The 22,854-nt window shown below is 40.8% G+C and overlaps 1 protein-coding gene across 1 annotated transcript in view; it reads left to right on the plus strand.

Moving 5' to 3' along the window:
- CDH26 (cadherin 26) overlaps window positions 1-22,854 on the plus strand; it is a 29,327-nt gene continuing 6,473 nt past the window's right edge. The window contains 13 exon segments of the mRNA XM_039912887.1: window positions 1-252; window positions 2,910-3,022; window positions 4,325-4,356; window positions 4,885-4,915; window positions 7,593-7,689; window positions 7,871-8,029; window positions 14,236-14,383; window positions 16,162-16,245; window positions 16,248-16,327; window positions 16,474-16,602; window positions 17,797-17,926; window positions 17,929-17,981; window positions 19,957-20,225. Coding sequence (XP_039768821.1) covers window positions 1-252; window positions 2,910-3,022; window positions 4,325-4,356; window positions 4,885-4,915; window positions 7,593-7,689; window positions 7,871-8,029; window positions 14,236-14,383; window positions 16,162-16,245; window positions 16,248-16,327; window positions 16,474-16,602; window positions 17,797-17,926; window positions 17,929-17,981; window positions 19,957-20,225 — 1,577 coding nt within the window.

Here is a 22,854-nt window from a genome sequence, read left to right on the forward strand (position 1 = left end):
ATGTGTTTCCTCCAGGAACACCATAACACATCACAGGAAGAAGAGTGGACAACTGGGAAGATCTGGGTGAGCCTGTTTAAGAGGAGACGGTTATACGGCAGTTTAGCCACCGAGCACAGTGTAGCACTGACCATACCTGCCTTGGGGAGGCTTGCATTTCACAGATCAGTGAAACAACAGATGTATCTCCAGCTTCTTTGTGGCTCTTGGGTGGTTATAAAGTGCTTTGAGATCTGTGGGTGGAAAGCATTTGTAAGTGCAGAATTGTCTCAAGGTTTTCTTCTCCTTGGACTCTTAAAAATATTTAAAAAGTGTTGAGATATCAGTAAATCAATCAACTGATGGTATTTACTGAGCCCTTACTGTGCAGACATCACTGGCCTAAGTCTTTGGAAAAGTACAAAGCAACAGAGTTAGTAGACACATTCCCTGCCCAAAAGGAGTTTGCATTCTAGAGGGGAGAACTGATATTGAAATTAATTACAGACATGTACATAAATTCAGAGGGGCTGAGGGTGGGGTGATTATAAATAATAAAATTATTATGGTATTTGTTAAGTGCTTACTTTGTGCCAAGCACCGTAATAAGTGTTGGGGTGGATATAAGCAAATCGGGTGGATACAGTTCCTGTGGCACATGGGGCTCACAGTCTTGATCCCCATTTTACAGAAGAGGTAACTGAGGCACAGAAAAGTGAAGCAACTTGCCCAAGGTCACACAGCAGACACATGGTAGAGCTAGGATTAGAACCCATGACCTTTTTACTCCCAGATGCATGCTCTAGCCATTAAGCCACACTGCTTTTCAAGTGATTAAAGGGTACAAATCCAAGTGCATAGGCAACTCAGAAGGAAGAGCAAAGAGAGAAATGAGGACTTGGCTGGGGAAGGCCTTTTGGAGGAGATATGCTTTTTAGTAAGGTGGGGAGTGTGGTGGTCTGTCGTTTATGGGGAGTGGAGGGGGCAGTTCCAGACCACAGGAAAGAATGGAGGAGACTGAGGTACAGTGAGTAGGCTGTCATTTGAGAAAAGAAGCTGGAAGTTGTAGCAAAGGGTGGTAAAAGATCAGTGAGATAAAATTGGAGGGGGCAAGTTCACTGAGTGCTTTAAAGCTGACAATAAGAAGCTTCTGTTTAAAGTAAAAGGGGATGAGATATTACATCACTGAACTGTTCCACCCTGAGAATGCACTTACAAGAAAGAGCCCGAGTTTATGAAATTTTTTCATCGTTGTATCTTATAGAATGATGTAATAGTAATTGTGGCATTTAAGTGTTTACTATGTGCTAAGCACTGTGTTGAGAGCTAATGTAAGATATAACAGGATCAGATCCCATACCCTAATAGATCAGAATCAGATCAGAACCCTAACCCTATAAACTCCCTGTTGAAAGGGACTGTGTTTACCAATACTGGTGTATTCTCCAAAATACTTAGCAACAGTGGTCTATACACGGTAAGCATTTAATACATACCACTGATTGTTTGAAGGGGCTTCCAGTCTAAGACGGGGGTGTGGGAGGGGGAGGGAAAGGGGAGAGAAAAACTATTTAATCTCAGTTTTACAGATGAAGAAACTAAGGCACAGAGAAGTTAAATGACTTGCCCAAGATCACTCCAAAAGCAAGTAGTGCTGCCAGGACAAACAAGACATAATGGATAGAGCACGGGCCTAGGAGTCAGGTCATGAGTTCTAATCCAGATCTACACTTATCTGCTGTGTGACCTCGGTCAAGTCACTTTCCTTCTCTGGCCTCAGTTACCTCATCCGTAAAATGGGGAATGAGCCGGTGAGCCCCACATGGGGCAGAGACCGTGTCCAACCTCATTTGCTTGTATGCACCCCAGCGCTTAGTACAGTGACTTGCACGTAGTAAGCGCTTAACGAATACCATAATAATTATTACTATTGTTAGCCTGACGATTTTGATGGCTCAGCTTTCCACAATAGCAGGGTGCCCCGAAACGGTGGCTACCCGATTCGGTTTAGTTGGGTTTCCCCTCCCTCCGTTCTTAAAAAATCACTCTGAGCAGCAAGTGTTCGCCCCGGAGAAGTGAGAAGCTTTGCTTCTGGGTGGGAGGATAGTCCTTGGAGTGCAGGGGCGGAGCTGGTGCAAATGTTGTATTGTCCTCTCCCAAGCGCTTAGTCCTATGCTTTGCACATCGTAAGCGCTCAATTGAATGAATTGATTGAATGAATTGAATGAAGCGCGATTGAATGAATGAAAGAGGAAGCGGAAAACCGAAGGGCTGAGGCAAGTAGGAGAGATGCGGGACTGGATCAGCCCGCGAGGAGGAGGAAGAGTAGGAAAGAAGAAAGGAGGAGGAGGAGGAAAGAAGAAAGGAGGAGGAACCGGAAATAAGAAAGGAAGAGGAAAGAAGAGAGGAGGAGGAAAGAAGAAAGGAGGAGAAAAGAAGGAAGGAGGAGGAGGGAAGAGGAGGAAAGAAGGAGAAGAAGGAGGAGGAAGAAAGGAGGAGCAGGAGGAGGAAAGAAGAAAGGAGGAGGAGGAGGAAAGAAGGAGGAGGAAGAGGAAAAGAGGAGTAGGAAAGAAACAAGGAGGAGGAAGGGAAGAGGAGGAGGAGGAGGAAAGAAAGGAAGAGGAGGAGGAGGAAAGAAGAAAGGAAGAGGAGGCGGAGGAAAGAAGTAAGGAAGAGGAGGAGGAGGAAAGAAGGAGGAGGAGGAGGAGGAAAGAAGAAAGGAGGAGGAGGAAAGAAGAAAGGAGGAGGAGGAGGAGGAAAGAAGAAAGGAGGAGGAGGAAAGAAGAAAGGAGGAGGAGGAGGAAAGAAGAAAGGGGGAGGAGGAGGAAAGAAGAAAGGGGGAGGAGGAGGAGGAAAGAAGAAAGGGGGAGGGAGGGAGGAAGGATATAAAGTGTGTCCGCCGGGCGAATGCTGTCGGATTCGCCTTGCAGGTGGCGCCCCGCAATCCAAGGCAATTTATGCGGGGTCAAGCAGTCTCAAGGCGGCCACCGGTGCTGCGGGGGCCGCTGCTGCTGCAGATGCTGCTGCTGCTGCTGCTGCAGATGCTGCTCCTGCAACTGGCTCTCCTGCCGGTAAGCGGGGCCCTGCCGGGACGAGAACCGTCGGTTAACGACACGGTTTGCAGAGCTTTGCTTTCCCCACTAGCAGGATGCACTCGATTTAGTGGGCTTTCCCCTCGATTTAGTGGGCTTTCCCCTCCCTCCCTTCCTGAAAATCCCTCCGAGCAGCAGCGTTCGCTCCGGGGGAGGGAGAGAGAGAGAAACTTTGCTCCTGGGTGGAAAAGGCGACGGGCTCGGATAGTCCCTTGAAATGCAGCCGCCGCCGGCGAGATGCGTAGCTTCGTGGAATGAGCGCGGGCTTGGGAGTCAGAGGACGTGGGTTCGAATTCCGCCTCCGCCACTTAGCAGCCATGTGACTTTGGGCAAGTCACTTCATTGGGCCTCAGTTTCCTTACCCGAGATCTAGTGACAGGAGCATGGGCTTGGGAGTCAGGGGACGTGGGTTCGAATCTCCGCCACTTGTCTACTGTGTGGCCTTGGGCAAGCCACTCAACCCCTCTGTGCCTCTGTAAAATGGGGATTAATTCATTCAATCGTATTTATTGAGCGCTTAGTGTGTGCAGAGCACTGCATTTTTAGCCTGTGAGCCCGTTATTGGGCAGGGATGGTCTCTGTTGCCGAATTGTACATTCCAAGCGCTTAGTGCAGTGCTCCACACATAGTAAGCGCTCAATAAATACTATTGAATGAATACTAAGAGGTTGGATTTAAGACTGCGAGCCCCACGTGGGACAACCTCATTACCTGATATCTACCCCAGCGCTGAGCACAGTGCTCGGCACAGAGTAAGCCCTTAACAAATACCATCATTATTAAATGCAGCGGAGGGAGGCGATCAAAACTCAGAATGGACTCTAATAATAATGAGGGTATTTGTCAAGCGTTTACTCTGTGCCAAACACTGTGCCTTTGCTCGGAGGCCGGAGCTCGAGGAGCCAAAAGGACCAAGGTTTTTCATTTCAACCCAACTAACGGGAGGAGGGACGGGGGAAAGAGAGCGAGTTTGGGGGGGGGGGACGGGAATTTCTTCAGATGTTTCTCGGTGCTGGAATGGAAATGTAGCGAGTTTAGTTGGTTCATTCATTCGATCGTATTTTTTGAGCGCTTACTGTGTGCAGAGCACTGTACTATATGCCCTTGGAAAGTACAATTCAGCAACAGATAGAGACAATCCCTGCCCATGATGGGCTTACAGTCTAGAAGATACAGACAGGAAGGTTGGTGGTGCTGTCTACAGTGATGGGAAAGTCAGGGGGAGGACAGGGTTTGGGTGGCAGGATAAGAAGTTCAGTTTTAGACACATTGTTTGAGGTGACGGGTGGACATTCAAGTAGCTATGTCTTGAAGGCAGGAGGAAATGCGAGACTGTGGAGAGGGAGATCAGGAATGGAGACCTAAGTTTTGGGTATCTCCCCCACAGGGATGGTAGTTGAAGCCATGTCAGCAAATGAGTTCTCTGAGGGAGTGGGTGTAAATGGAGAATAGAAAGGGTCCCAGAACTGAACCTTGAGGGAGCCCCAAAGTTAGGGGTGGGAGGCAGAGGAGGAGCCCACGAAAGACACTGAGAATGAGTGGCCAGAGAGATAGGAGGAGAACCAGGAGCGAGGACAGTGTCAGCAAAACTGAGGTTAGATAATATTTCCAGGAGATGGGGGTAGGTGACAGTGTCGAAGGCAGCTGAGAGGTTGAGGAGGATTAGGATGGAGTAGAGGCTGTTGGATTTGGCAAGATGGAGATCATTGGTGACCTCTGAGAAGGCGGTTTCTGTGGATTGAAGGGGATGGAAGCCAGATTGGATGAGGTCAAGGAGAAAATGAGAGGAGAGGAGCTTGAGACAGCGGTGGAGACAACTTGCTCAAGAAGTTTGGAGAGGAATGGTAGGAGGGAGATGGGGTTTTAACCTGAGGGAGCCTGTGGGGTCAAAAAAGGTTTTTTTTAAAAAAGATGAAGTTGGAGAGCGAACAGTTGAAGTTGGCAGCTAGGAATGGAAGAAAACAGGGGGCAAGTATTTTGAAAAGGTGTGAAGGACTGGGATCAGATGTGCAGGTGGAGGGGGTGGATTTTGAGAGAAGGCAGGAGAGAAGCAGCGTGGCTAGTGGATAGAACATGGGCTTGGGAGTCAAAAGGACATGGGTTCCAATGCTAGCCCCGTCCTTGTCTGCTGTGTGACTATGGGTAAGTCACTTAACTTCCCTGAGCTTCAGTTACCTCATCTGTAAAATAGGGATTAACACTGTGAGCCTCATGTGGGGCACGGCCGCTGTCCAACCTGATTTAGCTTGTATCAACCCAGCACTTAGTACAGTGACTGGCACAGAGTAAGCCCTTAACAAATAATAAGTAATTGAATGAGGAAAGTGATCCTTGCACTCACCTGGAAAGTTCCATTCTTGCCTACATTTCCAGTATTAAATCAGGGCCAGTACACTGAAGGGCTCAAAATGGCAGTTGCTCCCAGGATCGCTAGCATCCAAGCCCCACAGCCTTGTAGGAACAGAGGAGAAAAAAAGCAGGAGTGGTCTTGGTAAATATTTAGAATTTTGTGGATTATTTTGTTGAGTGGTTCTGGAATTGGAGAAAGAGAAGGGGTGGAGGAATTACAGTAACCTCTCCAGTATATTACCTTTATCTTTCCTCCTAAAGTGTTAAGTCTGTGGACAGGGACTGTCTTCAGTTTGTTTCATAGTTGTATATTCCCAAATGCTACATAACAAAGTAATGACTCAGTAAATGTTAGTTGAAGAAATAATAATAATAATAACAACACATGACATGATTTTAGAGTAAATTGGCAATTTGCTTTGCTCGGAAATTTCCACAAATAGCTTTTCATTTGAAAATATTGGGAATTCTGGAGGAAAATGGCAAAATAAAGGTTTGTTTTCACTCATGTTTGCAGAACTTATAGAATAGTTCATTAGAAATTGCACTGATGACAGTATTCTGGTAAAGGTTTTTCAGTTTAATAGGAAATATTATGTAACAAAAGTGTTATGTAAGCCCATTGAATTGCATCCTCTTTCAGCTAACTTCCTGAATTGGGCTGTTGAAGGAGAATACAATTGAAGTTCTTAACAAATTTATTTTCAGTAAATGAAAGAAGGATTTCCCTAACAAAAGAGATGGGACTTCAAAATCTTCCTTTAAGCAATTGCTTCCTTTAGAACATAAATGATGGAGAAAGGAATAAAGAAGCAAAAATGAATTATCACTGCAGAGGCTCTGCATGATCAGGGGCCAGGACCAGTGTGTGGGGCACCGTGGTGGAGGTTGTCCTCAAGCCAGTTACTTTCACTTCTTCTCCAACCCCCTTCTTGATCCTCTATAATCAAGTCTCTCAACTTTACTGAGATCACTTTCTCTAACATCACTGAAGAAGCTAAACATCAAGGCTAAATATAATGGCCTCCATTCTGTCCTTATCCTCCTCAACTTCTTGGCTGCTTTTGACACTATAGACCACTCCTTTATCCTGGAGACACTAACCTAATCTTCGTTTTACTGACACAGTTCTCTTCTGATTTCTCTCTTACCTAATAACAATAATAATAATTTTGGTAAAAATTTGTTAAGCACTTACGATGTTCCAGGCACTGTATTAAGCGCTAGAGTAGAAATGAGATAATTGGGTTGGACACAGTCCCTGATCCACATAAGACTCACAGTCTTAATCCCCATTTTACAAATGAGGTAACTGAGGCACAGAAAAGTTAAGTAACTTGCCTAAGGTTAAAGAGCAGACAAGTGGTAGAGCTGAGGTTAGAACCCAGGTCCTCTAACTTCCAGGACTCTGCTCTTTCCACTAGGTCACACGGCCAATATTTCTGTTTTTTTATTGGCAGGTCCTCTTCTGCCTCGAGCACCATAACTGTAGGTAACCCTCTAGTAATGACATTCTAATAAGAAAGAAGTAATATCAAGGAACATGTCGTCTTTGTTAACCAAGATATTGCTTTATTGCTATAGGAGGAATAAAAGCAAAAATTCAGGGATGAGGGATATTACCTTATATACATCTAAACTTTTGAAGACCAAGTACATTTTATTTGCTTTGTTGAATATTTTTCAATCATTCATTTGGATTTTGTAAAATAAGGTAGGAGAATATTGCTTCTTTTTTATGAACATGAAGATTAATGTGCTATTCATAAACTAGAATCTAATTAACGTCAGCTTTGTTTCCAAGATTTCTGTAATCACCTGCCTCAATCACCTGCCTCTAACTGGAAAAAAAAAATTAATTTTTTAAAAGAAAGATGTACCTAAATTACAGTGCTTGATGGATATGAAAATATGGAGATAAGCCATACTCTTCTTCGATGTTGCTCTAAGAAAGAACCTCTTCAATTGAATATTTATATTTATTAAATGTTTTACATAAAACTGTAATATTTATCAGGAGTTTAAAATTATACCCAACGTTTTAAATCAGAATTAGAAAAATCTGTGAAAATTACAAAGTAAATACATGCCATTTCAAAGGGGTTATGCACTAGTTTATCAAGCATAAAAATATTTAAATGTGTACACTTACCACTCTTAATAGGCAGATAGCCTCCAACCACTTCAGCGTTCCCGAAGAAGATGGATAATAACCACCTTTGAACTTGAAGAAGAAGATCAAGGACCATTTCCTAAATTTGTTGGCAAGGTAAAACATATTCCAATGTAAATAGAGGTATCTGGTGAACACTTATGGTATTTAAAGTAAGAAAAATTTATAACCCAATGAAAGGAAAAAGGGTAATGTGTCAGCATGTTTGATTGATTTGCAATTTATAAAATGATAAAATCCAAGTGTTTCTTTTTCTTTCTTTTTTTTTGTGTGGCAGCTATTCAATAATATCTCCTTTAGCATATCTGTAAAGTATTTCATCAATGGACCTGGTGTGAATGAATACCCAGAATTTGGTTTGTTTTCGATAGATGATGATTTGGGAAACATATATGTGCAACGAACCATAGATCGAGAGAAAACACCTTATTTCATGGTAATGAAATTAAAAATAATGGGAAAATGTGTTGGATTCAGGGTGGGAAGAAAAGGAGAAAAGTGAAGGGATATTATGAGTCACTCTTGCCACAGTGACGAACATCAAATTCTCATAACTAAATATGCCAGTAGAAGATGTTGAAGTGTAATTATTACTTGAAGCAGGTCAATATATAATAACCTAATATTTGAAAAAAAATCTTCAAAGTGAGGTAGGTGATGTTTCGGGATAATTTATAAAAAACTTCAATGATTATTTTGTCTTTGACAAGTATACATTTACTTTGAGAAATGGAGTAATGAAAAACCTTTCCTTCCCACAAACTATGCACCCACTGTAACTAATTGCAAAATCCCTGTGCCTAATTCCCACACCTCCTGTCATTTCACCCTATTTAGCCACTGAGCACTTATATATTTGTTTATTTTTTAACTACTTAATTGCACAAAGTAGGCACTGGGTAAATGCTGTTGATGATGATGATGAAGACCCATTACAAACCCTCCAATGACCATCTTTGACCAACTACAGAACATAGGTTCCAACTCCACCTGGGCAGCAGAGTCATTGCTCCCAAGCCCAAGAATTGTCAGGAAATTATGGCATCATCCTCCAGGCTATTTCTCCCCGTACTCTCCCCATCCTTTTTTGTTCCTCTTCTCTTCTCCACGTGAAGTGTTGATGACACTACTGTGCTGCTTAAACTGGGACTCTGATGGCAAAATGACCTCACAGGTCTATGCTTTCACCCTCCTTTATTTGGGTAATTATGTTCCTATTTTACATCTGGTTAATTATTTTGCCTACTCTATTTGTAAATACTTTGATGTCTGTCTCCCCTGTGAGAATGTGATCTCCAGATGAGCAGGCATGTGTTTGGTGCTTCTGTGGTGTATTCCCAAGAGTTTAGTACAGTGCATTAAACACAGTGAACCCAAAGTCTGCCTTTTTCTCTCCATTCAAATGGTCCCTATACTGGTCTCAGATCCCTCCCAGACTCTAACTCATCTACTATTGCATAAGCCTACTTACAAACCCCTGTGCTTGCAGTGTCTCCTTTTCTGGTCCATGCTTCACTCTGCTGCCCGGATCATTTTTCAATAAGCATTTTTTCCCCTGTTCAGGAACTTCCAATGCTTGCCCAATCAATCAGTCAATACATTTATTGAGCACTGACTATGTGCACAGCACTAGACTAAGCATTTGGGAGAGTACAGTACAACTTTAGTACTGTAGTACAACTGTAGAACTGTACTACAACAAGTTAGTGGACACAATCCCTGCTTTCAAGAATCTTACAATCTAGCAGAGGCGACAGACATTAAAATAAATTACATGTAATAATAATAATGAAGGCATTTGTAAGCACTTACTATGTGCAAAGCACTGTTCTAAGCGCTGGGGGGATGCATGGTGATCAGGTTGTCCCATGTGGGGCTCATGGTCTTAATTCCCATTTTAACAGATGAGGTAACTGAGGTACAAAGAAGTAAAGTGACTTGCCCAAAGTCACACAGCAGACAAGTGGCGGAGCTGGGATTAGCACCCAGGACCTTTTCCTCCCAAGCCCGGCTCTTTCTACTAAGCCAATGTAGGAGGTGTATAAGGATTTGTGCATAAATCATGTGAGATTGGAAGTGAGATGATAATTAAAGTGCTTAACGGTATGGACATAAGTGCATGGGTGATGCGAGAGAGAGGGAGAATAGAGTGGAGAGATGAGATTAGTCAGGAAGGCTTCTTGGAGGAGGTATAATTTTAGTACAGCCTTGAGGATAGGGAGGGTGACTGTCTCCCCATCCTTTTCCATTTCAAGCAGAATCTCCTGACCATTGACTTAAAGGCACTCAATTATTTCTCTTCCCCCTCTCCTATTCTTTACTTTTCTCCCACATACCCTGGCATGCTTCTTTTTTGCCTCTCACAAACCAAACTTTTGTTTCTCTTTTGCTACAAACCTCTTCAATGTGGAAGTCTCTTCCCACATACACGCAGAAGACTACCATTCACCCCGTCTTCAAGGTTCTTCTGAAATCACATCTTTCCCAGAATGTCTTCCTGATTAATCTCTCATCTCCCCACCCTAAATATCTTCCAACTTCAGCATTTCTGAGTCACCTGAGAATTTCAGTATCCACACCTCCCTTTGGAACTAATTACATGTTTTTATTTTCTATTGTTTCCTCCTTCCTGTAATTGAGGGCAAAGAACATGTCAAGTAATTCATTGTACTTTCCCAGCATCTTAGTACAATCGAGTGCTTACTATGTGCAGAACACTGCACTAAGAGTTTGGGAGAGTACATAACAAAAGAATTAGCAGACATGTTCCCTGCCCATAATGAGCTGGCCCCTAAACACAATAAGTACTCAGTATACTTCATTTTGGACAGATTTGATGCCCCTACAATTTGTAGTTAACCCTGAAAATTCTAGTTCTGAGTACAGGTCTTTCAAGTTGTCCAGGGAGTCTGATGATATTTACATTTATAGTAACAAAATGTGAAATTTGGTTTCTTTTTGTAGAATCCTTAGAACTATCTATAATCTACAAGCAAGGATTTCTGAGTTTTTGTCAATATCCAGTTTACATAAATGAGTTTATCTCCTGATGAAATTTATCCTGTTTAGAACTCAGGAAATTTCTGTGTTCCCTCCAAATTATAGTTTTGTGGTGAAGTTAAGTCTTGAAGTTGAAATTCAGGTTCTGAACTATGAAAGCAAAATATATAGAACAAAACCCCTCACAGAGTAGGCATGTCATATTTCCTCTCCAGACTTGTTTTTGTAAATCAAATGTTTACTTTTTTTGGTAATTCTTTAGAGAAACACCTTTCTTACAAAGTGGCATGTTAGGTAATCTCAGCCCTGAATCCATGATGAAATCTTCTCACCACCAAGCACACATTAACTCTTTTATGTGATAGGAGTATGAATTAATGCTCTGGAGCAAAGGTGGTCAATCAGGCCTTTAAGAATCCCTGGGTTCTGGCTGTTACTGTAAAGCACATAGATATCATGACATATAATGGGGAGAGAGAGTGAAGTAAGAAGTCAGAACAGGAGAAGGCAATTACTGAATCTGAAGAATGTTTTTGTTTGACACTAGCTCTTCTCCTAGACCAGAGAGGGGTTTGGGTGAGGCGAGTAGAGGAAATATGTGAAGAGGATATGTGAGTGGGTATTTCATGTGCAACTTTGAAACAGCAGGGGTATAGTTTCTTAAAAAAGGTTGAAAGTCAATGCAGAGATGCAGTGGGCTAGTGGATAGAACACGGGCCTGCGAGTCAGAAGGACCTGGGCCCTAATCCCAGATCCACCATTTGTCTGCTGTGTGACTGTGGGCAAGTCACTTAACTTCTGTGCCTCAGTTATCTCATCTGTAAAATAGAGATTAAGACTGTGAGCCCTATATGGGATGAGGTCTGTGTCCAACCTGATCACTTTATATCTACCCCAGTGCTTAGCACAGTGCCTGGCACATAGTAGAAGCAGCGTGGCTCAGTGGAAAAGAGCCTGGGCTTCGGAGTCAGAGGTCATGAGTTCGACTCCCGGCTCTGCCACTTGTCAGCTGTGTGACTGTGGGCAAGTCACTTAACTTCTCTGTGCCTCAGTTCCCTCATCTGTAAAATGGGGATTAACTGTGAGCCTCACGTGGGACAACCTGATTCCCCTGTATCTCCTCCAGCGCTTAGAACAGTGCTCGGCACATAGTAAGCGCTTAACAAATACCAACATTATTATTATTATTATTAACAAATACCACAAAAAAATGCACCTCCTACGGATGAACAGTTTACTATTTACATTCCTTGCCCCTTTAATTTCCAAACCAACAGAGAAATATACGTTTGACCAAAGAGGCCAATCATCTCTGACACACTCGAAGCATAATCTGTTTGTGGATATAAGGAAAAGAAACTTAATTTTGCAATTGTGTGGTTAAGCCGGCTACAAAGACTCTACATAAACTACTCTTGGAATCATAATAATGATTTGAAAATGAAGAATTGCAATCTTCTTCCTCAGAAAAGTAGGGGTGGGAATAATCCATTTCTAGAACGTTTGTAAGATAAAAAGAAATGTGAATGTTGCTAGCAAACCAGTTGGCCAGGAGCCAGACCACTGAAGAACTCAGTCAGTAAATCATATTTATTGAGGGCTGATGGTGTGCACAACACTATACTAAGTGCTTGGGAGAGTATAATATAACAATAAACAGACACATTCCCTGCCCACATCGAGCTACTGGGCTTCTATTTGGATTTGACCACCAATTGGAAAGACCCAGTTCACAATGCCAAAGGACCAAAGAAAGCAACACCACATCCCATCCCTGTTCCAGTCCAAGCTGGGCATAGCCAGTGTCCCTGAACCTTCCCTCTATTTTTCTACATCTTCATCATCTTCCTTGTATCCTTACCCAGTTGCCCTTCCTCAAGGAGTTCATCCAGTTGAGTTTTACCCAGTTGGGTTTGTGTTAGGGTGAAAGTTCATCTGACTCATTGCTCAGCCTCAAGATCGCATTTCTTCTTTCTATCACTAGTGCAACCTTGTATATGCACATTCTATGCTTTAGTCTCTTAGGCTTAAACCCCACATCACTCAATATTCAGGGATTAATCTGCTGTTTGTATCTCCTGCCTTTGTATCATTAGGATTGGTCTGTTGCCTGTGAAAGAAATGGGTATTCTAAAGTAAATTTGACTAGCATATAAATAAAAGTTAGATATTCCCTGGAAGAGGTTAGAATGAATAAAACAATACATTCAGTGTTCAAAACAAAACAAGGTGTCAAGGTGAAGATAGATGACATTTCCCGTAAATCTCCAGGAAGTCAAGAAGAGATTTAACTTGCAATCACCATGAGAGGCTTGCCTTTATGAGTAGGTTGAGCTGTGCCTGCTTTCACTGTTTTTTTTTTCCCTTGGGGCTATGTTTTTGTTTTTTGTTTTCTTGTTGACAATATTGAGCTTGATTATAGTAGTGAAAAAATACATTCTTATGCTTCTGGCAGCTTTACAGTCATTCTCTTCCAAACTTTTGTAGGGAATTTTTTTGGAAAATTCAGTGGAGCTTTCATCCATGGAGACTGTCAAGTGACCTCCTGTCCTTTACTTGATACTCTAGTCACTAACTCCTCCCTTTATTACCTTTCCTTTTACTGTTCTGGGAGAGCAATCATGTCAAATTAATTCCTGTGAATGGGTTACTTATGCATTTATTTAGTTATATGGGCTGATTTTTGTAAGTTGCAAATTGCAAATAAATAACTGGCAAAATAATTGGAAATCTAATATGCTCTTGTTAAATATAGTAGAATTACTGAATTACTGAATAGAGCTTTGTCTACTAATTTCCTGTAGATATAGGGTTAGTGGGTGTGCTTTCCATGGTAATGGAGACAACAGTCCAGAATTAGGAGGTGAAAATGGCAGGAGAGAATAAGAAAATAGAGAAGGAGGAGAAAGAGAAGAAGAGACATAAAGGAGAAAGGAGAAAGAGAAAGGAAATAGGGGAGAAAGAGGAGAAAGAGAATGGAAAAGAAAGAGGAGAAAGCAAAAAGAGACTCACAGATGCACACTCTTATTCATCACTAACATAGTTACACACAAATTTACCAGATTATCAATTCCTGGTTTGATCGGGAATAAGAGGAGTGAGACGCAGGAGATCAACCCTTCAATCTCTCAACTCTACCAGCAATCCAACACCTGGTTTGGGCTTGAGGTGTTACTCTGCTTCCAGTGCTGCTGCTGCTACTGCTGGGGGCTATTCTCTCGGGTTTTCATCCAGGAGACTGCATGCAGAGGAAATAACTCCCTACCCCAAACCCTGAAGAGCTGCCCCAGTAGAGGGCTCTTCAGCAGGAAAAAAGGCCTTCTATCCCAGAACTGAAAGCAGCAATTAAGACAGGATGAAGGAAGGATTTGTCTCTGTTTAAGTATCTGTTTCTTCTGCATACCTGCTGTTGGTTCCACTGTCCTGGATGGACCACATGTTCGACATGCCTGCTGCTGCACTGAAGCTCTGCCTCTAATCACAAACCCGTACAAAAGAGATTATAAACAAGATTAATGAAATCAAGTAGTGAAGCTTCTTACAGTGATATGTCACAAGGAACTGCCATAGCAGTATTCAAGCCAGATCAACACTGAAGCATTCCTACTCAAAACGGACCTAATTCTGATCACTATGTTTCAGGTACGGCTCGATGCTCTCGAGAAAACAACAGGAAACATAGTGGATAAATCTTTAATTTTTAAAGTTGGAATCAAAGACATAAATGATAATGCACCCCAGTTTTCTGAAAAGGAATATAACATCAGTATAAAAGAAAGCCACAATTCAAGTGAGTGTCACTAAATGTTTCTTTCTCATTTCATGAAGGTTATTCACATTATTCCCTGAAGGGTGATATTAAAGGGATTCCAGGAAGCATTTCAAGTCCCCATTTCTAGAGTGTTGTCAGATTTCAGTATCAAACTACACATGAACTACTTGGATTTTTACAAGGAATTCAGTTTAGTCATTTTACACAATAAAATTTCAGTTACTAAATATTGGAGCAAATAAAGCAAATAAACTTCACAAAACATCTTTAGTTCATCAACTCCTTATTGCTGAGTTAGCGGGAATTTCCCTTGAACTATATTCAGTAGGATTTAAAGTTCACTGAAGTCAGGCAACTGAAGTAATGCTTAAGAAATAATAAAATTAGCAAAACATTACGCTAACAAAAGGAAATATTTCTTTACACAAATGGTAAACTTATGAAAGTTCTTTCCCTCTATAATATCAGCTCCACATGGGCAGGGAATGTGTATATCAAATCTGGTTTTTGTACTCTTCCAAATGTAGAATGCTTTGCACCCACTAAGTGTTCAGTAAATACCACTGAAGTTGTAGCGACAAATATCAAAAAGGTTCAAGAAAGGTCAAAATAAATTTATTAAAGATCAGGGTAACAATTTTTTGATTTGGGGCAATAGGGAAGACATGGAGCTTGAGGTGATGGAGCTTTGAGGGAGTGTGGTGTTCAAGGACTGTGACTTTCAGTGATAGGGGTAATCCCTCCTTTCTTGATTCTGCTTTGGGACCTAGCTCAAAAAACCTCTGTGTGGTCCAGGGGTCTTGGAGGGAAAGAAGAGCTTTTGATATGGCCCTGTACTCAAGCAGGGCACTAAAAGGCCCTGGCCAACATCAGAGCCTAGTAGGCATCAGAATTTGCCATCTGAGCCCTCCCAGAGCCCTCAAGAGGTAAGATGAGCCCCAGGAGACTCAAGTGGCCTGATCACCTTAGATAGGACTGGGGCAGGGCCTGAGGTGAATGGGATCAGAGAACACAGAGGTACTTGGAAGAAGGGAAAGTAAAAAAGGGAAATGAAGAGGAGAGGAAAAAGAGAGGAAATGCAGTGTGGAAGGGGATTACAGAAAGGGGAAAAGGAATGAAAAGGAGAGAAAACACTCCCTGACATTATAACCTGGGTATCTTATGCTGCGGTGACTAGCCAAATGACAGCAAACTAGAGCCCAGGTTTGATAGTTAAGACAAGACCACTATTGTTAGCAATAAGTGGGGATGGCAGCTTTGTGCTTGCAGAGTTTACACAAAATCTCCTAAGACTAGCTATCCCCCTTGCCTTTTCTTCACCCATCTGGATGGCTAGCCTGGTGGGGGGTGAGCTGGGCTACTCACTCCCAAAGCTCCTTTTCTATTCTGGGCTAGGTCTGAGCAAGATTACCCACCATCCATGTCCCAGCAAAGACGAGAAGTGCCATGCCAGGTTCTGGGACCAGACAGTAGCAGCCTGCCAGCAGGAGAATGCTATCCATACCCCAGAGGATAGATGTGAAGAAGAGGGCAAACTTGACACACTTTCTTCAAATGTCCTTGCTGCCAATGTTAGAGACAGAGTTTTGATTTGATTGACCATTAGGATAATCCAGAATGGCATTTCTATTGTTAATGAAAAACCCCAAATTTGATTGGGCTTTCCAATTCTAAATATCGTGATGTGGAAAATATTGGTAATTAGGATACAGGTTGAGCGGGATAACTTCTGGAGCTATTCAAACCATTGCTAATGGAACCCTGATTGTTGCTAATTCATTTCTTTTTCTTTCTAGGTATTTCAATTTTTCAGGTTGTGGCAGTTGATATTGATCAGAAAAACACCCTCAATTCTCAAGTAACTTACTTGCTTGTTTCACAAAGCCATCTCAGAAGGAAATCAGGTTCCGAATTGATCAGAATAATGGAAAAATCCAGTTCTCAGGATGCTTAGATTACGAGGTTAAACTTTTTATATGTTTTTATAATTCATTGGTTTAAGTTTGATGTTCTTGAAGAAGCACCATCTAGCTAATAAACCAAAGCTCTTGATAAGTTCTTCCTATCATAAATTTGGGGAGATAACTTTATTTTTTTTCCCTATGCAGACAGTTAATTTGTTCAAACTCCTGATTCAAGCGAGTGATAATGGAAATCCCCAACAAACATCCACCACAGTAGTGAATGTAAAAGTTGAAGATGGAAACAACCATGCCCCAGTATTTACCAAGGAAAATGTAAGCAATAGGTGAAGGAATATTTCTAGCATTGGACATCTACAAGACTAAAGTGACTGTTGAAAGTCGAAAGAAATGATTCCAAACCTGTTATCCAAATGAGACAGTCTACACCCCTAGAATTACAAACCCTTCAAAACAGGGAAGAACTGGAACACAATTGAGAACCAGTGTGGCATAGTGGAAAGAGCATGGCCCTGGGAGTCAGAAGAACCTGGGTTCTAATCCCGGCTCTGCCACTTGCCTGATGTGTGACCTTGGGCAAGTCACTTAACTTCTCTGTGCCTCAGTTACCTCACCTGTAAAATGGGGATTAAGATTGTGAGACCCACGGGACTGTGTCCAACCTGATTATCTTGTATCCTAACACTTAGTACAGTGCTTGGCATATACAAAGTACACAGAAATACCATAAAAAACAAACAATATTGTATTGTAAATTTTTAATTTGCTCTATTTAGACTAGTTTTATAATAGTGAAATTTACAGCTTCTATAAAATACTTGAAGCATATCAAGATTTCAAGATTTTTAAAAGGACTAGTAATAATAGTAGTGGGGAAGCAGCGTGGCTCAGAGGAAAGAGCCTGGGCTTCGGAGTCAGAGGTCATGAGTTCGACTCCCGGCTCTGCCGCTTGTCAGCTGTGTGACTGTGGGCAAGTCACTTAACTTCTCTGTGCCTCAGTTACCTCATCTGCAAAATGGGGATTAACTGTGAGCCTCACGTGGGACAACCCGATTACCCTGTATCTACCCCAGCGCTTAGAACAGTGCTCTGCACATAGTAAGCGCTTAACAAATACCAACATTAGTAGTTATAGTGTTTATTGTGTGTCTAGTAAATGAAATTGATCATACTAAGTTACTGGGAAATGTATCAGAAGCACAAGATGTTTTCTGTACACCCAACAGGGTTATATTCTATAGTGGAATCAGAATAAGTAGAAATTTTTGGAAATAAAGTGCTATGAGTTGGATTTAGAGCATTTTAATATCACTGTATTCTGCCTTTATAATCCAAAATTAATCCAAATGACAGATGTGTCATTAAAGCATACTTTTAAGTATCTTTGGGGCCTAACACCATTAACAATACAGCATTATAGAATTCTATAATGGGAAATATGGATTTTTTTGAAAAAACATGATTTTTATGTAATCCTAATTGAATTAAAGTAAAGATTACTTCTTTCAGCATGAAATTCAAATTTACAAAGGCCAAACTAGCCAAGATGTTTTACGACTTCTGGTGCAGGATGGTGATTCTCCCCATACCCTCTCCTGGGCAGCAAAATACAAAATAGTAACAGGCAATGAAAAGAAACATTCAGCATCGTGACGGATCCTGAAACCCATCAAGGGATTTTAAATATCATTAAGGTAAAACTATTTCCCCAACTGCACTACCCCTATTCCAGTAGATTCAGGCTGTGATTCCATGGCTAAGTATCTCCATGATTCAGGCAGTATTAGCTGTGATATCTTCCTGCCCCACCTTCACTAGTTAGGGTGATCTGGAAGATTGGAAGGCTGTGGCACAGTTGTATTCACCGTCACTATCTACTCAACTATTTATCCTACCTATTCTGCTAAGTGCATCTCTCAATCCTGATCTTATTCTGTCTGAGAAACTCAGGACTTGAAGATTCTGCAAAGAAACCAAAGTGACCTGGAGTCCCTTCTCATAGCAACCCCTGACCCCAGTGGATAATTTTCCAATAGGCCATATAGGTACCCTGCTAAAGTGATAAATTTCAGGGGAGGTTAGCAGTTTTTCAGGAAAATCAAAAACTTAAAAACTTCCATGTTAATGGTACATGTTGCTGTAAATACTGTTTTCAATTACAGTTTGAGTCCTTTGAATGGTCAGAGAACAAACGCAACATAAAATTTGAAGGGGTCAAAGATAATTTATACTTGTTGAAGATGAAGAGCCACCTTTTTGTGTAAAAGGGGGAAAATTAGTAACCTCATGGAGGCTAATATAAACAGAGTGACTTGGAAGTAAACTTGAGCCAGGAAAAGCACATACATGAGACAACTTTTTTTTAACACTAAGGGAAGGTGTTAAGCTTATTAAACTCATCACTTATGGGCAGCACAATGACAAATTCTCCCATTGTCTAATCCAGGAAATAGTGTTCATATGTACAACTATTTTAGGGAGACTGGGGAAACAATGCTAAACCACCTCCAATTCCAACCTAATCACAGGCTGCTCCACTTCCTGGTCACTTGGACAATGCTGGAACACTAGGAAAGCATGGAGGGAATGTCAAAGCAACTCATCAAAATCTGGAGTTGTAGATATTGAGTTTATAGTTCTCTAGATTTTTGGCAGTGTATTGGTAGAGGTTCAGCTAGTTGTAATATCCAGACTATAGAGTCTGATTCAATTAAAGTTATTTCACCATTAAATCTAAGGATCAATGCTATTACAAGAGAAACAAAATATGCAGATGTCTTAATAGACCCTTAAAAAATGCATGACTTGGAAATTTAAAGATGTACAATAGATGTGGGAAATAGATAATAAAACTTTTTCATCCATTAAAAAACTATATAACACCTAATTAGGCCAGGAATACTCATCATCCTCATTGTCATCTTCCACTGGTGTTTGATGAGTACCTATTGTGTGCACTCTACTGTACTGGACACTTAGGAAGACTGAATTCTGATCTGATCTCAGACTATTTTCAAAAACCATCAGTGACTCAGGCTCACACTGAAAAGTTTGTGGAAACAAAAAGTGTGAAATTTCCAAATTTCACCAATGGATTTCATCTATATTAAAAAATAAATTTTTAGAACTCATTGGGGCTGAGATTAAATTAGATAATTTATCTTTTGGAAATATTAAAATAGTAATGTGAAAAATGCTTCATGTGTTTGTAAAAGTGATGATTTCTTTTAAATCTCTTTACTCATCCTAAAATTATTACGGCAAGACAGCCACCTTTAATTTTGTGACACTGCAAAACTATCAGAAAGAGTTTTTCTTTTCTCTGATTTTATAATAACATGTGTCTTCTTTTGATGGTGTTTTATTTGTCTTTTGATTTAGGATGGCTCTGTTAAGCCAAGAAAGAAAAATAAACCTATAACTGAACTAAAATGAACTGAAGACTATCTTGTGATCATTAAATAATGTAAATAATATATGAAGTGACATCAATCAATCAATGGTATTTGCTGAGCACTTACTATGTGCAGAGCACTGTACTAAGTGCTTAGGAGAGTATAATACAACAGAATTAGTGGACATATTCCCTGTCCATAATGAACTGAGATAATCCTACTCAAATCAAAGTAATAACATTTGCTAATACATTCTTCTGTTTGGGTTTTACAGCCTTTGGATTATGAAATTTTCCCAAAGAAAAAACTTGTCATTTCTGTTGAAAATGAAGATCCACTCTTTTTGTGTGAAAGAGGCATACTTAGAAACCTCACAGAGGCTCCTAGGCATACAACTGTGAATGTGGAGTTGGTTAATAGAAATGACCCTCCTCAGTTTCATCCTGCCATTTTGATTGTCAGAGAAGTTGAAGGAACAAATCCTGGAAAAAGCCTGGGGATATATAAAGCCACAGATCCAGATGGATATGAAGATAATATAAGGTGAGAGAACAAGAATAGGCAACTACTTCATTTAAACACTTCATAGTATTTATTCAGCTCATACACAGTGCAGAGAACTGTACTGAGCACTTAGGAGAGTATAGTAGAGTGAGAAACCATGATCCCTGTCTCTACCGCTCCTCAGTCTCTTGCTAATTGTGGGAAGTTCAGTTCTGTATCCCCTTCTATTCTCTAATCTTCACCCATTATCTTGAAGAATGCATTCTCTCTCAAGGCTTCAGTGATCATTTGGGAATCATCTACCTCTCCACCCCTAACTTCCCTCCTGCTCTGCAGTCTCACTTTTCCTTCTGCCTTCAGGATATCTCAACTGGGATGCCCAGCTGACATCTCAAACTTAACATGTCCAAAACAGGCCTTATCTCCCATGGAACGCTTTCCTCCTTCAGTCTTTTCTATTATTGTAGATATCACTATCTTCCCTGTCCCACAAGGCATAACTTTGGCACTATCCTGGACTCATTTTTATCATTAAGCATCACCAAATCCTGTTAGTTATACATTCAAAACATTGATAAAATCAACCCTTCCCTCTCCATCCAAACTGCTACCATGCTGATCTGAGCATTTACCATATCCTGTGTCTTCACTGTCATTTCTCTCTTGGCTGACCACCGTGCCTCCTGCCTGTCCACGCCAGTCTTTACTTCACTTAGCCGCCTAGATCATTTTTCTAAAAGACAGGTGAGTCCATGTTTTCCCATTTTGCAAGAATCTTCAGTGTTTGCCTATCCACCTCTCCGTTAAACAGAAACTCCTTTCCATCAACTTTAAAGCACTCAATCAGCTCTCCCCCTCCTACTTACCTTCCTAATTTCCTAGTACAACCCAGCCCCTAAATTAGACTCTTCTAATGCCACTGTACTTCTATCTCATCTATACCACCATTGACTGTGAACTCTTTATGGGCAGAAAACTTGTCCGCTAATTCTGTTGTATTGTACTCACCCCATCACTTAGATCGTATTCTGCACATATTAAATGCTCAATAAATACAATTGACTTATTGATTGACACTTGCTCATGTCTTACCTCTGGCCTGGAGCTACTCTCTCCCATCAGATATGACAGTCCATCACTCTCCCCTCTTATGCCTTACTAAAATCACATTTCTCCAAGAGGCTTTTGCCAACTAAACCCTAATTTCCCCACTTGTTCTCCCTTCTGAATCACCCATCCACTTGGATCTTTAATCTTTAAATACTTGATATTCATCCCATGCTCAGCCCCATAGTACTTAGGTACAAATCCATAATTCATTTTAATGCCTGTCTCCTGCCCTACTGTAAGTTCCCTGGGGGCAGGGAAAGTATCTACCAACTCTGTTGTACTCTCCCAAGCACTTAGTACACTGCTCTGTACAAAATAAGGACTCAATAGATACTACTGATTCATCCCTGACCTGAAGAAATTTACAGTCTTACAGATTTTCCTGTTAGTACTTTTAAACTAGTGAAACTATGTCATTACATTTTATTACTCCTTTCCTTTCATTCCTCCCTTGGTAAACTAATTTTACATAAATAGAAATTGACTACAGTATTTGGAATTACAGAATAAAGTTGAAGGCTAGGTATATACTAAATAAAAATATGATTAATTAAGGTTGTAACAATACATTTTGGTTTCAATTATGAGGTTTGTTTTTTGTAAAAACCAAACATTGCTTTGGGCTGAAATGTCTAGATAATTGAGATTGAATTTAAACAGATAATTTCCTTTGGGAGAAACAAACTAAATTTGCAAGCCAAGTGGTTCAAGATTTTGAGTACGTGATCATCAAAAGAAACCATAAGGGAATAAACAATTGAGATTGGGGGCTTCTCAGTAAGTATATTTATGTTAAAGTACAACTGTTGTAGAGGTGTAGTGTCCTAAAAGACCCTGTGGAAATGCAGTTTTGAGTCATCTTCTTCCCTCTTCTGCAGAGTCAAGACTAGCCTCTCCCCCATGATCTCAATTGGGTCTGGAAGAGGGTAGGGGGCTTTCCAAGATACTTGGAATATTTTCATGCTCCTAGTCAAGTTGTGCATGTTGTCCCATTCTTGCCATCCTAATTCTGCCACTAGTTCACTATTACCTAAATTTATGTAACATGCACACACAAATTATATATTCATGTTATATAATCAATCGATCAATGGTATTTATGGAACAATCACAATGTGTAGAGAACCGAACTAAGTGCTTGGAGAGCAGAATACAACAGAATTAGCTGAAACAAACTATAAGCTCAGGATAAACAGAGATCATGTCTGTCAACTCCATTGCATTATACTTTCACAAGCACGTTTCAAAGTGAGTTGCCCACAGAAAGTGCTCAATCAATACCATTGATTAGTTGTTTAAGATATACTGAATATGTCTAAATGTTGGAAAGTACAGTATTATTTGCCCATTTGTCTTTTTCCTTGTCCATTTTGATTTTCTTTATGTTATGCAGTACATCATAAGGTCAAACACATAATTTAGTTGGTATTGTTGTTTTAGTATTCAAACTGGTGTATGGATGCACACCATCCACCCATGTCCTGCTCAACACTTAAAAGTATCAACATCATCATTTTCAGTAGGCTTCTGTTGGCTAGGCTACAGAAGTTGGCTATTG

Source organism: Ornithorhynchus anatinus, chromosome 8 (assembly GCF_004115215.2).
Source record: "Ornithorhynchus anatinus isolate Pmale09 chromosome 8, mOrnAna1.pri.v4, whole genome shotgun sequence".
NCBI classification, from domain to species: Eukaryota; Metazoa; Chordata; class Mammalia; order Monotremata; family Ornithorhynchidae; genus Ornithorhynchus; species Ornithorhynchus anatinus.